This window comes from Aquarana catesbeiana, linkage group LG03 (assembly GCF_042186555.1).
Source record: "Aquarana catesbeiana isolate 2022-GZ linkage group LG03, ASM4218655v1, whole genome shotgun sequence".
In the NCBI taxonomy this organism is placed as follows: Eukaryota; Metazoa; Chordata; class Amphibia; order Anura; family Ranidae; genus Aquarana; species Aquarana catesbeiana.
Window position 1 is genome coordinate 712,673,296 of NC_133326.1, and position 14,991 is coordinate 712,688,286.

General features: G+C 43.9%; 1 protein-coding gene across 1 annotated transcript in view; it reads right to left on the reverse strand.

Moving 5' to 3' along the window:
- Positions 1 to 565: 565 nt before the first annotated feature.
- LOC141134355 (uncharacterized) overlaps positions 566 to 14,991 on the reverse strand; it is a 145,568-nt gene continuing 131,142 nt past the window's right edge. The window contains 5 exon segments of the mRNA XM_073623923.1: positions 566 to 3,072; positions 3,075 to 3,154; positions 11,598 to 11,652; positions 12,712 to 13,323; positions 13,698 to 14,055. Of these exon segments, the coding sequence (XP_073480024.1) occupies positions 1,483 to 3,072; positions 3,075 to 3,154; positions 11,598 to 11,652; positions 12,712 to 13,323; positions 13,698 to 14,055 (2,695 nt within the window). The 3' untranslated portion in view covers positions 566 to 1,482.

Genomic DNA, 14,991 nt, shown 5'->3' on the forward strand with positions numbered 1-14,991 from the left:
CTGCAGCTTCAGCTCCAAAGAAAGGAGTGGGGATCTCTGTCCTCAATCACTTCTGTCTCAAGAGTGTATCATCAGGAGTCTGTATGGACTCCTAATATTTCACAAAACCCCTCCACACACAGGGCTGTTAAAAAATGTAAACAATAAAACAAAAATAAATTGTAAAAAAGAAAAAAAAACACAAATAGGGGTTCCTTCCCACCGGTACTCTGACTGTATGAATTTGTTTCTGCAGCTGAAGCCGTGTTCAGGGCCATACACCTGACCCCACACACCCATCCAGGTTGGGGGGTCCCTGTCAGGTAATGTACGGGGCCCCATGATTTCTAACAGCAGCCCTAATTGTGTTCTCCGGTCTCACCCTCTTTGGCTTCCCGTATATTCTACATACTACCAGCCTAATGTTTGCCGTGTCTCTGTAAGGTATTGTCCTCTCTGGTGGGGAAAATGAGGGTGAGACCGGAGAACATGCTGCACAGCAATATACATCTCAGTGCTGATAACAGTGACACCAACACAATTATATTACTGATACATTATATTAAAGTCTATGCCAAGCTAAGAACTTCTCTTTATAGTTTTGGATGGAGTGAGGGAGGATTAGAACCCCTGTTGTGTTTTTACTGCTATCTGGGGATTCCCCTCACTTCCTGTCCTGCTGACAACATTGTACCGGGCAGGAAGTGAGAGGAAATCTCTTTAATGGAGATCTGGATAGTAGTAAAAACCTGACAGGGGTTCTAATTTTCCCCACTCCATCCAAAACTAAGAAAAGAAAACATTATGGGTGGACATACACTTTAATGATACATCACATTTTATTGTCTTAGCAGTAAATCTCTAGATCCCTTCTTCATATATTTCCTCTGAGATTGTTACATTTCTTTTCATCTCTATTTAGTATAGATTGTATGGAATAGGAGGAGGAAAGAGAGGAGAGGTGACCCCAACCTATCCAATCACAGCGACCGCACTGCACCCCGCACAGAGTGACTGCATGTGGGGGAGGGGCAGAGAGTAGGGGGAGGGGCCAGAGGAGGAGATTGGTGATGTCACACGCTGTGATAACTTTCTGTTTAATAATTACCAATGAAAGTAATTGTCATGAGATAGATAGATAGATAGATAGATAGATAGATAGATAGATAGATAGATAGATAGATAGATAGATAGATAGATAGATAGATAGATAGATAGATAGATAGATAGATAGATAGATAGATAGATAATTCTATAGATAGGCCACACCCCTCTTTACTGACAAATAGGAACATGTCATTCACTGTTACTCCAGTAACTGGAGAGATCTCCTACCCAATCACAGGGAGTGACAGAGGGAGAAATCTCACATTTATCAAAAACCTGCAGGGCACTGACTGAAGTCCCACCCACTGCTTTATCCTATTGGCTGAATATTCTACCAATCCCACTACCCATCCCTGTGACATCACCAGTCTCTGGGCGGAGTTCTCACTATGACTATTATTCCCTATTCCCCCCACAGATATTTACACAACCTCTCCTTACATATATCACAGCATGGAGGGGCTCAGTGAAGGTGGTGGTGAAGGTGTGGAGATGTCGGATCGGGTCACACAGATCATAAAAGGAGATCCGTCCGGCCTCATAATCCAGATATATCCTGACTCTGTTACTGGAGATATTGGAGGGTAAGAGGATCCCTTTACTGTCATGTATCTCCCCATAGTGATTTTCTCTCCTGTACAAACCCCAGGACTTGTTATTGTATCCAATCGCTGACTGCAATCCCCCTCTCCTCTCTATACTGGGGTAACACATCCCGACCATCCAGTAATCTGATCCCTCGACATCCACTTCCCAGTAATGTCTCCCTGAGGAGAAACTCCGACTGCTCAACACCTGATAATAACCCTGAAATCTCTCTGGTGTTTTGGGATGATTCTGGTTTCTATCTGACCCGGATACAGTTTTCCTGTCATCTGATATATGGACATAATTATTAGCTGTGTTTACATCCAGTAATATGTCTGCAGCTCCCTGTATATAGAAGGATACATTTACCTCTGTTATTATATCAGATAAACCTGTGTGTAATGTGTGTGATATCCCATCCACATCCAGACCCCATCCATCATGGAGGAGTTCCTCATGTCTCTCTCTGTCCTCATTATCTCCATCCTCAGTATCACACAAGTCACCTGTGTCTGATTCCTGTAAGACAGTCAGTGGATCCGTCATGTTACACAGCTCCTCAATGTGACGTATCTTCCTGGACAGCTCCTCCTTCTTTATTTCCAGATCCCGGATGGAGATGGAGATCCGCTCTGCCCTCCCGGAGATTTCCCTCAGGACTCTCTTCTCCAGGTCTTCCAGACGTCTCCTGAGATCTCTAAACAGGGCAGTGACTCTCTCGGTGTCACCAGATGCTTTTTCTTCTACTTTCCTCCTGTGTTCCTGCAGACTCTGGACTCTTTCCTCCGTCTCCTCTCTCTTTATCAGAAGGTTCTGCAGAACATTCCTCAGTGTCTCCTTCTTCTTCTCAGAAGCCTCATCCAGTGACTTCATCTTATGTCCTGTGTGTTCTCCAGTCACACAAAACTTACAGACACAGGTATCATCCTCAGTGCAGTAATACTCCAGGATCTTCTTATGGACGGAGCATTTCCTGCTCTCCATGGACAAGGTGGGGTCACATAAGATGTGTTCTGGGGACTTTTTGTGGACTCTCAGGTGTTTATCACACAGAGAAACCTCACAGTGCAGACAGGATCTAACAGCAGGTATAGCATAGTCCACACAGTAAGTACAGAAGACCCCGGACTCCTCCTGATCTGGCTGAGCAGACAGGAAATTCTCCACTATGTTACGTAGGGTTATGTTCCTCTGCAGTGCAGGCCGATCCAGAAACTTCTCTCTACATTCAGGACAGGAATATCCTCCAGACCCCCCCTGTGTATCCAGCACACGATCAATACAGACCCGGCAGAAGTTGTGTCCACATCTCAGGTTTACAGGATCTGTATAAATGTTCAGACAGACGGAACATTCCAGCTCAGCTCTCAGGTTAGCAGACGCCATCGCTGACAGTAGAAGAGAGAAATGAAAGTGAAAATCTCTGACACCGGAGAAGAATGTAGTTGGGAGGGGTCACTTCCTCCTACACAGGGGGAGGCTGATCCAGATCAGTATCAACCACTTTTTGAGATGTGTTGTTTACAAGTTAAATACATTTTTTGTTTTGCTAGAAAATTACTTAGAACCCCCGTAAACATTATACCTTTTTTTTGTCTAACACCCTAGAGAATAAAATGGCGGATGTTGCAATACTTTCTGTCACACCTTATTTGCGCAGTGGTCTTACAAGCGCACTTTTTTGGAAAAAGTACACTTTTTTTAATTAAGAAATAAGACAACAGTAATGATAGCCCAATTTTTTTTATATTGTGAAAGATAATGTTACAACGAGTATATTAATACCCAACATGTCACACTTCAAAATTGCGCCCGCTCGTGGAATGGTGACAAACATTTACCCTTAAAAATCTCCAAAGGCGACGTTTAAAAAATTCTACAGGTTGTATGTTTAAGTTACAGAGGAGGTCTAGAGCTAGAATTATTGGTCTCACTCTACCGATCGCGACGATACCTCACATGTGTGGTTTGACCACAGTTTTCATATGTGGGCGCTGCTCATGTATGCGTTTGCTTCTGCATGCGAGCTCAGCGGGATGGGGCGCGTTTAAAAAAAAAAATTCTTATTTATTTTACCTTTTATTTTTTCATTTTTACACTGTTCTTTTTAAAAAAAAATTGTGTCACTTTTATTCCTATTACAAGGAATGTAAACATCCCTTGTAATAGAAAAAAGCATGACAGGACCTCTTAAATATGAGATCTGGGGTCAAAAAGACCTCACATCTCATATTTACACTTAAATGCAATTAAAAAAAAAATTGTAATTTAAAAAAATAAATCGCCCTTTAAGAGCTATGGGCGGAAATGACGTTTTGATGTCGCTTCTGCCCTGCATTGTTACGGAGACGGGTGGGGGCCATCTTCCCCTCACTCATCTTCATGCCCAGCAAGGGTAAAGAATCGATCGCCTCCGCCGCTGGCAACGGCTCCGGTAAGCGGCGGAGGGCACCGGAGCGCGACGGGAGGGGGGCCCTCTCCCGCCACCGATAAAAGTGATCTTGCGGTGATTCCGCCACGGTGAACACTCTTATTGGAAACCGGACCGCCGGCTGAAGAAGAGGATACCGGGGTTATGGCAGCTAGCTGCTGCCATAACAACCATACCCCCTTCAAAGTAAGGACGTATATCATCGTGCGGCGGTCCGGAAGTGGTTAAAGTTCTGAAAAGGAAGGTTTTTTTCCACAGTAGTAAAGATAATCAAATCTCCCAACTTTGAGAGAAAGAGGGAAAGATGGGTGTAAAGAAGAACACACTAAGGCCTCATGTACACTGCTGCTGGTAGACGGACGTTTAGGAGCAGTTGGCAGTTTTTTCTACAGCCCCTGAACTCTCCTCTATGTTATCTTATCTGTCCATGTACACAGGGTCGTTTATAGTCCTTTCTAGGAAGTTGAGTTTAGAGGCATTTTTTGGAAAGCAAAAAAAATGCACTCAGAAGCTGAGTTTACAGGCATTTCAAGCGCCAAACACTTCAGTAACTCGCATTTAGCCACGTTTAGTTTACAGGAGTTTTTTATTTTTGGCTATTTTTTTTAAGCGCTTCTGAGTGCAAACGAGGTAAAACACCGCTATACACGGCATGTAAACGTGGCAAAACGAACGTTTTAAACATGGGTTACTATCTGTCAAGTTAAATCATTCAGGAGAGGTTGTAAAAACGTCCCGTGTACATGAAGCCTAAGGCCCCTTGTACACTATTATTATTATTATTATTATTATTATTATTATTATTATTATTATACAGGATTTATATAGCGCCGACAGTTTACGCAGCGTTTTACAACAACATGAGGGCAGACAGTACAAGTACAATACAATTCAATACAGGAGGAATCAGAGGGCCCTGCTCGTTAGAGCTTACAATCTAGGAGGGAGGGTCAAGTTATACAAAAGGGTAATAGCTGTGGGGGATGAGCTAATGGAGAAAATAATGCAGTTGTTAGATGGAGGCAGGATAGGCTTCTCTGAAGAGGAAAGTCTTCAGGGATCGCCTAAAAGTGGATAAATTTGGAGACAGTCTGACAGATTGGGGTAGGGAATTCCAGAGGATGGGTGAGGCTCGGGAGAAGTCCTGGAGGCGGATATGGGAGGAGGTGATGAGGGAGCTAGAGAGCAGGAGATCCTGGGAGGAACGAAGATGGCGATTAGGTTGGTATTTTGAGACTAGGTTAGTGATGTAGCTGGGGGCAGAGTTGTGGATGGCTTTGTAACTTATTGTTAGTATTTTGAATTTAATTCGTTGGGCGAGTGGTTGCCAATGGAGGGATTGGCAGAGAGGGGTAGCAGACACTGAGTGGTTTGTAAGGTGGATGAGTCTGGTAGCAGCATTCATGATGGACTGAAGGGGGGATAGTCTATTTAAAGGTAAGCCAATGAGGAGTGAGTTGCAGTAGTCAGACGTTTAGTCCAAGTGTGTCCAATTCTGGGATATTAGTGTTCCCAGGAGCCACAGGTGCAGCATCTAGACCTGCTTCCTGCAGTCTGTGGAAAGACTGATATTAGGGTGACCACATTTCCAAACTGCCATTCAGGGACACCCCCCCCCCCCTCCTTTCTTGAGGGACCTGTTTCATGGAACAAAACTTTTGCCAATTACCAGGGGGTGGAGGCAACTGGCGGATGGGTGGTGGTGTGCGAGGTGGTATATAGTCTCGGGAGTTGACGGGGAATTTGGCAGCGGGTGGTTTGTCGGGCGAATGGCTGGTGTTGGCACTTTAATTATCCTGACACCATGCTTGATATGGTGTCAGGATGATCTAATCACATTATTCCTATTACTGCATTATAATATATAAATGAAATAGTTCAACTCACCAGAATGCAGAATCAGTGGGAGCCCTGAGCGTGTCACTTGCCACCAGATGCAGGATGTCCAATTTGTCCGCCGCAACATGGCAGTCCCGCTAGAAGTCGCTGTTTGTCACCATTACGAGTAGAAGAAAAATAAATAAAAATTCCATAAATGTTCCATGTAGATTCTATAAACATAAAGGCGCAAACCAATCAATAGACGTTTATTGGGATTTTCTTACCACAAATATGTAGCAGAATACATATTGGCCTAAATTGATGAAGAATTTATTTTTTTCAATTTTTTTATTGGATGTTTTATAGCAGTAAAAAAAAATATTTTTTTTTCAAAATTGACGCTCTTTTTTGTTTATTGTGCAAAAAAATGAAAACCGCCGAGGTGATCGAATACCACCGAAAGAAAGTTCTGTTTGTGGGAACAAAAAGGATATCTTTCATTTTTATTTGGTTACAGCGTTGCATGACTGCGCAATTGTCAGTTCAAATAACGCAGTGACTTTTTGCAAAAATGGCCTGGTCATTAAGGAGGGGTAAATCTTTCGGAGAGCAAGTGGATAATAAGGACCGTTTCTTTAATGGACTGTCTATAACGTGGACCTTCTCTGTACATCGGGGACTGCTTACCAAACAGGGATTAGAACTACGATAGTTACACTTGGTAGAGGGACAGAAGACAATAAAAGGACAGAGGGGTTTGTTTATAAAACAGGGACTGTCCCTATTAATCGGGGATAATGCCATACACAGTAGTGGGTGAAGGAGAGGGACTGGTCTCCAGGTCAGGGACTGTCCCTATTAATCGGGGATAATGCTATACACAGTAGTGGGTGAAGGAGAGGGACTGGTCTCCAGGTCAGGGACTGTCCCTATTAATCGGGGATAATGCCATACACAGTAGTGGGTGAAGGAGAGGGACTGGTCTCCAGGTCAGGGACTGTCCCTATTAATCAGGGATAATGCCATACACAGTAGAGGGTGAAGGAGAGGGACTGGTCTCCAGGTCAGGGACTGTCCCTACTAATCAGGGATAATGCCATACACAGTAGTGGGTGAAGGAGAGGGACTGGTCTCCAGGTCAGGGACTGTCCCTATAAATCAGGGATAATGCCATACACAGTAGTGGGTGAAGGAGAGGGACTGGTCTCCAGGTCAGGGACTGTCCCTATTAATCAGGGATAATGCCATAAACAGTAGTGGGTGAAGGAGTGGGACTGGTCTCCAGGTCAGGGACTGTGACTATTAATCAGGGATAATGCCATACACAGTAGTGGGTGAAGGAGAGGGACTGGTCTCCAGGTCAGGGACTGTCCCTATTAATCGGGGATAATGCCATACACAGTAGTGGGTGAAGGAGAGGGACTGGTCTCCAGGTCAGGGACTGTGACTATTAATCAGGGATAATGCCATACACAGTAGTGGGTGAAGGAGAGGGACTGGTCTCCAGGTCAGGGACTGTCCCTATTAATCGGGGATAATGCCATACACAGTAGTGGGTGAAGGAGAGGGACTGGTCTCCAGGTCAGGGACTGTCCCTATTAATCGGGGATAATGCCATACACAGTAGTGGGTGAAGGAGAGGGACTGGTCTCCAGGTCAGGGACTGTCCCTATTAATCAGGGATAATGCCATACACAGTAGTGGGTGAAGGAGAGGGACTGGTCTCCGGGTCAGGGACTGTCCCTATTAATCGGGGATAATGCCATACACAGTAGTGGGTGAAGGAGAGGGACTGGTCTCCAGGTCAGGGACTGTCCCTATTAATCAGGGATAATGCCATACACAGTAGTGGGTGAAGGAGAGGGACTGGTCTCCAGGTCAGGGACTGTCCCTATTAATCAGGGATAATGCCATACACAGTAGTGGGTGAAGGAGAGGGACTGGTCTCCAGGTCAGGGACTGTCCGTAAAAATCAGGGATAATGCCATACACAGTAGTGGGTGAAGGAGAGGGACTGGTCTCCAGGTCAGGGACTGTCCCTATTAATCGGGGATAATGCCATACACAGTAGTGGGTGAAGGAGAGGGACTGGTCTCCAGGTCAGGGACTGTCCCTATTAATCAGGGATAATACCATACACAGTAGAGGGTGAAGGAGAGGGACTGGTCTCCAGGTCGGGGACTGTCCCTATTAATCAGGGATAATGCCATACACAGTAGTGGGTGAAGGAGAGGGACTGGTCTCCAGGTCAGGGACTGTCCCTATTAATCAGGGATAATACCATACACAGTAGTGGGTGAAGGAGAGGGACTGGTCTCCAGGTAAGGGACTGTCTCTCTGTGTACAGTGACATGCTGTGAGTGGGTGAGGGGTCTCTCTGCACACAGCCAGTTTTGTCTCATGTCTCAGTGTCGCACACATAGGCAGTAGACATGTACAAACACACTGACAGCTGTACATTGCCCTCTCCCTCCTGAGCACTGGTTTATGGTCCTCTCACAGTGATTTATGATTCTTCTAGGACGGCCCCCGCGGAGCATTCCAAGCTGGCAGGTCAGGGAGGGGGGAGGTGAAGAAATGGACTGACAAGGAGGCTCATCCATCTAACAGACAGCTTTATAGAACTTCTACAAGTCCCTCTGACAATCCAGAGTGTCCCCAGCGATTCTCCTTATGTTGTGGGCAGAGGCTGGCGGCTCCCCCCCTACTAGAATAACACTCACTGTGCGATCGCACTGATCGGGGAACATCGCTGGTGTCAGCTGCTCTGTACTGTGATTGGTCAGGTGCCCAGTAGAGATCTCTATGGGGACTAGAAGTGCGGTAGCAGAGACTCTTCTTTGGGATGTCCTGAGTGGGGCCCCCACTGACACCTGACCCAGATGCCGTGTCACTTGCCAGAGGATAAAGGAGGTGGGAGGTCATCCAGCGTGGTGGAGAGCACTAGGCGGGAAGGAGGAGGAAGTTAACTCCTCCTCCGCTTTGAGTGCTGAGCAGGGAGTTGCATCTTTTACGTCCCTGGTTGATACACGCCAGGCGGCTGTAGCAACCAGTGGCCAGTAGAGTATCAGGTGGAGGTGGAGTGAGCCCCAGTGCTACAGCAGGGTTTGCTCACTCTGTCAGTATCATTCCGGGACACTGTATTGTCCCGGAATGAAGGTGCCCGGGACAGACCTGCTAATTGCGGGATTGTCCCGGGCAATCCGGGACACGTGGGCACCCTATTATAAACCAAAGGATGAAACTATAAATCATAAACAATGTACAATAAGAACATGTATATAAAAACTACGGACATTAAAAAATGCTGAAAATAGCAGCAACAAATACTGCAATCCCTACTGAACATTATCCATTGTTGATGAAGGAATTTATATCCCATTCAACATTCATTCCAAATGGAGTGAATGACTGGGCTTGATAAATCCACCTCGTTTCCAGTCTGAAAACCTCCTTTGGTTTATAACCAATTTTTTTTATATTTCTTGTACTGAGTTGCTCTGTATTTCTCTGTGTGAATTTGTTTATTATCTTATGTTGTTGTAATACTCGCTTTTCACCACAAGATGCCGCCGCTTCCCGAGTCCGTTTGTCCTACTTTTTATCTAAAAAAAATTTTTTTAGTCTCAGATTTACACTGTCCTTTTGCTTGCTAATCACCTTTGAGTGACCGTTTTTAATATGTTTTTATAGCATATATATATACACATTACTAACAGTTTGTAATAAGAATTTTGTGTGATTTCTGGGTCTGAGATCCGGTCTGTGGAACGCACCTAATTTCCGGTTTTTATGGCCTGTCCCTATAAACAAGAGCCTCGCACACGCCCTGACCACGCCCCTGATGATGCACGTTTATGACGAAACGTTGGGTGGAGATAAGGATGTGTGACGTAGGACGCTGACCGTGACCCGGCGGCCATTTTGTTGGTTGGAAACACAGGTTGTTTCCCCTTGCCTGTCATATTTCTCAACCATGTGAGTGTAACAGTTTTATCCTTAAATAAATTTTGTTTTCTGGATGCCTGCGCAATGAGAGGTCTTCTTTCTTATATTTATGTGGATACTGGAGTTTATCAGTGGAATTCCATTCCATGGAGAAAGTTTTGGAGGTCCTTATTTCCCTATTGAATGAGACGTTTTGATCTTCTGTGGAGTCGATTGATCTGTGGAGGAGAATTGCTGGGTACATAACCTATACATTTAATGTGTGTACCCTACACACTGACGGTAAGAGTCAGTAGTATTGGGTGTTGGTGGTGGCTTTCCTATTTGTCCTCATCAGGATTGATTAACTAGAGGACTTTGATCGTCTTCAACCAATTTTTTATAAAAAGGAAAAAAAAATCAGAGAAAAAATTAGGGAATCCCTAATCCCAGCGCTCAAAATGGATGAATAGTAGATATTTTTTACACTTATAAGCTGCTATTATAACTAATAAAACATGATATAGTAAATAATGAAATAAATATATCTTCCCACATGAGAAAATATTAACAGCGCTTAAGAAATGGATTTGCAACCATAAGTGTGATTAGTAGTAGTCAACAAGTAATATAAAAACCACAAAAAGTCCTAGTCCACCATCTCTGTGGAACATATAAGAAGACTAGTGCAGAAAGTCTTTAGTATAATAACCCATGCATGCATCTGATGGATTGCGGTCCACTCTTTGATTTATCCCCAGTGCATCTTTTGTTTGGCTCTATACCTTCACCATGTCACCTCATGAGAAACCCCTTTTGTGTGTATGCTCACCAGAGGTCTAGATAAGATATGCCTGTAATATCTCTCCTGGGGTCAGTCGGCTCTGCTCCCGCTTGTCATGATCGATTTTGTGGTAGGGGTCAGGTCTGCCTGTGATATCTCTCCTCAGGGATGAACTGCTCTGCTCCCGCTGGTGTAGGTCAGTTCTCCGTGTTCGTTAGGTGTCATATAAGTAAAGAGAGGGGATGCTTGCCATAGTGTTATATTTTTTTTTTTAAATTTACCAAACTCCCTGCTACAATGTTGCGTTTACCAGATAAAGTATAAAAAGCTCTTAGATTAAAACACAGCCTGTCCGTAAGAAATGTCAGCTCACCGCTGGAAGGAAGAGTAAACATCCCGCCCACTTGGGTCCCGGGATGACTTGTTCTAGGTCTGGCTGTTGGGTCGCGTGGTCACGCCTGACGCGTTTCGTCATTACGTCTTTAAAGGGCGTGGCCACGCAACACGACCAATTCATTTAAATAGCTTAAGGAGGCGGGAACGTTCAGCGCCGTCATCACAGATATCATCCCCTCCCCGCCCTCTCCTATGTGGACAGTGCCGAGCTGACGCACAGCATCCCATCCATCCAACTATGGTTCTCTCTATAGCATTGTTATAATGAAAGCAAATACTATATGCATAAAAATACTATACACCTCGTATTAATTCTTTGAGATTATGTTATTACATTCTAATTTGTCTCCAACTAAGAATGAAATAAAAAAGGAATTATTAATGTAATGCTGTCATTCCGCATATATGTTATGTTTATATAGTGTATTAGAGACTCAAAAACTCTTCAAATAATCTTACCCTAATAAAATTATTGATCACAGTAGATCTTATGTTTGGATCTTTTGTCACGTAAATTTGTGAGGGACAGCCAATTATATCTGTATAGTGGTTCTGACTATTTACAGTCATTAATATCACTAGAACTTGCCTCGTCATTAATATTGCGGTTATGTTTTTCCTTCAAATGGAGTTTATCGTCCAAAATTCATGAAAAAACATAAGCCAAAAAACTACCACATATGCGGATGCAAACAGAATCACATCAAGTACAATAATACATTTACTCACGCAAGAAAACTCCTAAAAAAGATAAATATTACTATTTTTTTAAAATATTTAAAATTAAAAGTTACATGAACCTAACAAAGCTAAAAACTTAACTAAAAAAACACTTCTACTTTGGGGAACCTATAGAGGATAACTTTAATCTTTCGTACGCTGGGTTATACATGTGATAAAATACGAAAGTAAAAGTCATATAGAATGGTTTGCCTTTAGTAGTTGCTTATAAAGCAATTCAGGTCCAGTTTTATGTTTAGTCCATTAGAACTAAGTGTGTTAGCCAGGAATATCCACTGAGATTCCCTTTTGGAAATTTCTCTTATCATGTTGGCACCTCTCCATTTGGGGTGTGGTTTGTCTATGCCCCAAAATTTGAGGCCAGTGGGATTTCTATCATGTTTTTCCCTAAAATGTAGGGACACCCTATGTTCTTTGTATCCTATAGTGATATTATAAATGTGCTCTGATACCCTTTTGCCCGATGTTCTTTTTGTGCGCCCGATATACATGAGGCCACACGGACATTCCAGGGCATACACTACGTGAGTAGACATACATGAGATGAATTCTCTAATTTGAAATTCTTTACCATTCGCTGTTGACACGAAGCTTGTTAGGCCTCTCAAATGAGTTGCTACTTGTTGGCACGATTTACATTTTCTGCAGGCATAAAAACCTGATCGGTCCCAAAACATTTCAGTTCTGGTTGGGGGGTCGAGTACTTTTTTCACTACTTGGTCTCCAAATGAAGGGGTTTTCCTATATATAAATGGCGGGTTTTCTGGTAACACTTTACTCAGCACCTTATCCATACACAGTATGTTCCAGTGGGTCTTTATGATTGTCTCGATTTCACGATACTGTTCGTGAAAACCACTTATAAAACCCCATTCATGCTTGTCTTTGGTCTCCTTGCTTTAGGGACCAAACAAGAGTCCTGTGAATTGCGTCCTACCTCTGTAATTAGTTTGTCTAAGGGTTGGATCTTATAGCCTTTTTCTATGAAACGTTGTTTAATAAGTTCTGCTTGGGTAAAATGATCAGCATCAGAGGTGAAGTTACGACGTACCCGCATAAATTGGCCCTTAGGTATATTCCTTAACCACTGCGGGTGGTGTCCACTCTGTACGGGAATATAGCTATTGCGGTCTGTGCTCTTGAAATATGCTTTCGTATGAAGTTGGTTCTCACCTTTCATTATCATGACATCCAGGTACTGTATCTGCTCTCGGCTCCAATTAAATTCCAATTTAATATTATTGGTATTACTATTGAGCCATTGGGAGTATTCAATTAGTGAGGATTCAGTGCCCTGCCATATGATGAACAGGTCATCTATGTAGCGTTGGTAGAACACTAATTCTTTCCTCCTGTTTAAGTACACCCATTTGTCCTCCCATCCGCTCATAAATAAGTTCGCCAAACTTGGCGCAAACTTGGCGCCCATTGCAACGCCGGTCTTCTGGCTATAAAATTCCCCGCACACCAGAAGTAATTGTGGGTTAAACAGTATTCCAGTATCATCCTTAAGAATTTCTTTTGGATGAAGGGAATGTCGTCCCTCTGGCTAAAAGCCCAGTTGAAAGACAAAAGCGCGTCATCATGCTGAATTATTGTATATAATGACGCCACATCGGCAGTCACCAGATATATTTCCTCGTCCTTAGAGAAGTATACGTTCTTAATCTTCTGCAAGAAGCTTGTAGTGTCTTTCAAATACGCTTTTGTAGTCACAACACTTGTCTGTAAGAAGTGGTCTAAATACTGGCCGACTCGAGATGTTACTGAGTCTATGCCGTTCACAATAGGTCTGGCTGGAGGTCTCTCTGGATCTTTATGAATTTTGGGAACCGTATATATAGTTGGTATTCTATTAAAGCTGGGACATAAATATAATTTTTCTTTCTTTGTAAGGACTCGCATTTAAAATCCATAATCTACTAGATTGTGGAGGTCTTCCCTATACTTGTTGGTAGGGTCCTTCTTAAGTTTCTCATATGTGTTTTCATCTTTAAGCATATTAGAGAGTTGTGTGTGGTAATAGGTTTTATCCATAATCACCACTCCTCCTCCCTTATCCGCCGGACGGATGATTATGTCCTTTCTATTCTCCAGGGCTTTGATGCCTTCTGTTATATGCTTAGGGTTTAGAGTTTTGTTGGGTCTAACTTTGTCCAGATCTTTCAAGACTAGTTGTTTGAAAACCTCTATCTGATGGTTGGCTGTTTGTGGAGGGTTGAATAGCGATTTATTTTTGAGTCCGCTATCAACTCCCACTGTAGCTACTGCTTTCTTTGTTCTTAAATTATAGTTATTAGACAAAAAGTATTTCTTTATATTAAGTTTTCTGACATACTTGTGTACCAATTTTTTATGATGAACTTTTATCTGTTTTTATTTTTCTAGTGCTGCACCTCTTCTTATATGTTGTCTCGTTGCAACCAGAAATTTAGTGTCAGCTGCCTTTTTCTTAGTTTATTTTTTCAAGCGCAACAGATCTCTATTTTTATAGCTGTTTTGGGTTTTTATTGTTGCAGCTGAATAGCCATATATTAATAATGGATATATTTCAATTTAGAGCTTCACATGCCATTAATCCAGAGGGCATTTTCTGTGAAACTAATGGTCCCACTGATGACATTAGTGGCCTCTTTATGTGATTAAAAAACCTGGTTACCGGGACGGGGGGCGTGACCGGATGCAAGAGTGAGAGGAGGGGCGAGTGAGCTTCCCCCAGCCCGATGCCTCCGTGCTCATCGGAGTTAACCTAGTGCTCCGGCACGGCTGACTGAGCCTCCTTTCCCCCGCAGTGCTCGCGTCTGCCTGGCTGCCTGGCTCCCCTACCATCGCCCAGTCCGGAGTGTGCCGGCGGTGCTTCGGTACAGCCGCTCGGGAAAGGATGCGGACTAGAGCCCTCGGAGCGGCGAGGAGGAGCTCGGGCTATTTGTTTTGAGCAGTTACCCGGGCAACGGTTTCAACAGGAAGAGGCGGTGGGGACGGCGTGTGTCACCAGCGAGAGGATCCACCACTAGGAAGCGTCCCTGTGCTGCCCAGGTACCCGGCAGCATCAAGGTACCAACCCCTGCAGTTAATTCAGAGGTGGACTGCCTCTCCCCTCTCCTCAAGGGCTAGTTTATTGCCACGGACGAGGGGGGGTGGAGGTACAGGTGGGCCCAGGCAGCCGGTCACATTGCTACTTAACGACCTGCCCTTGGGCTTAGGCAGGCTTGGGCAG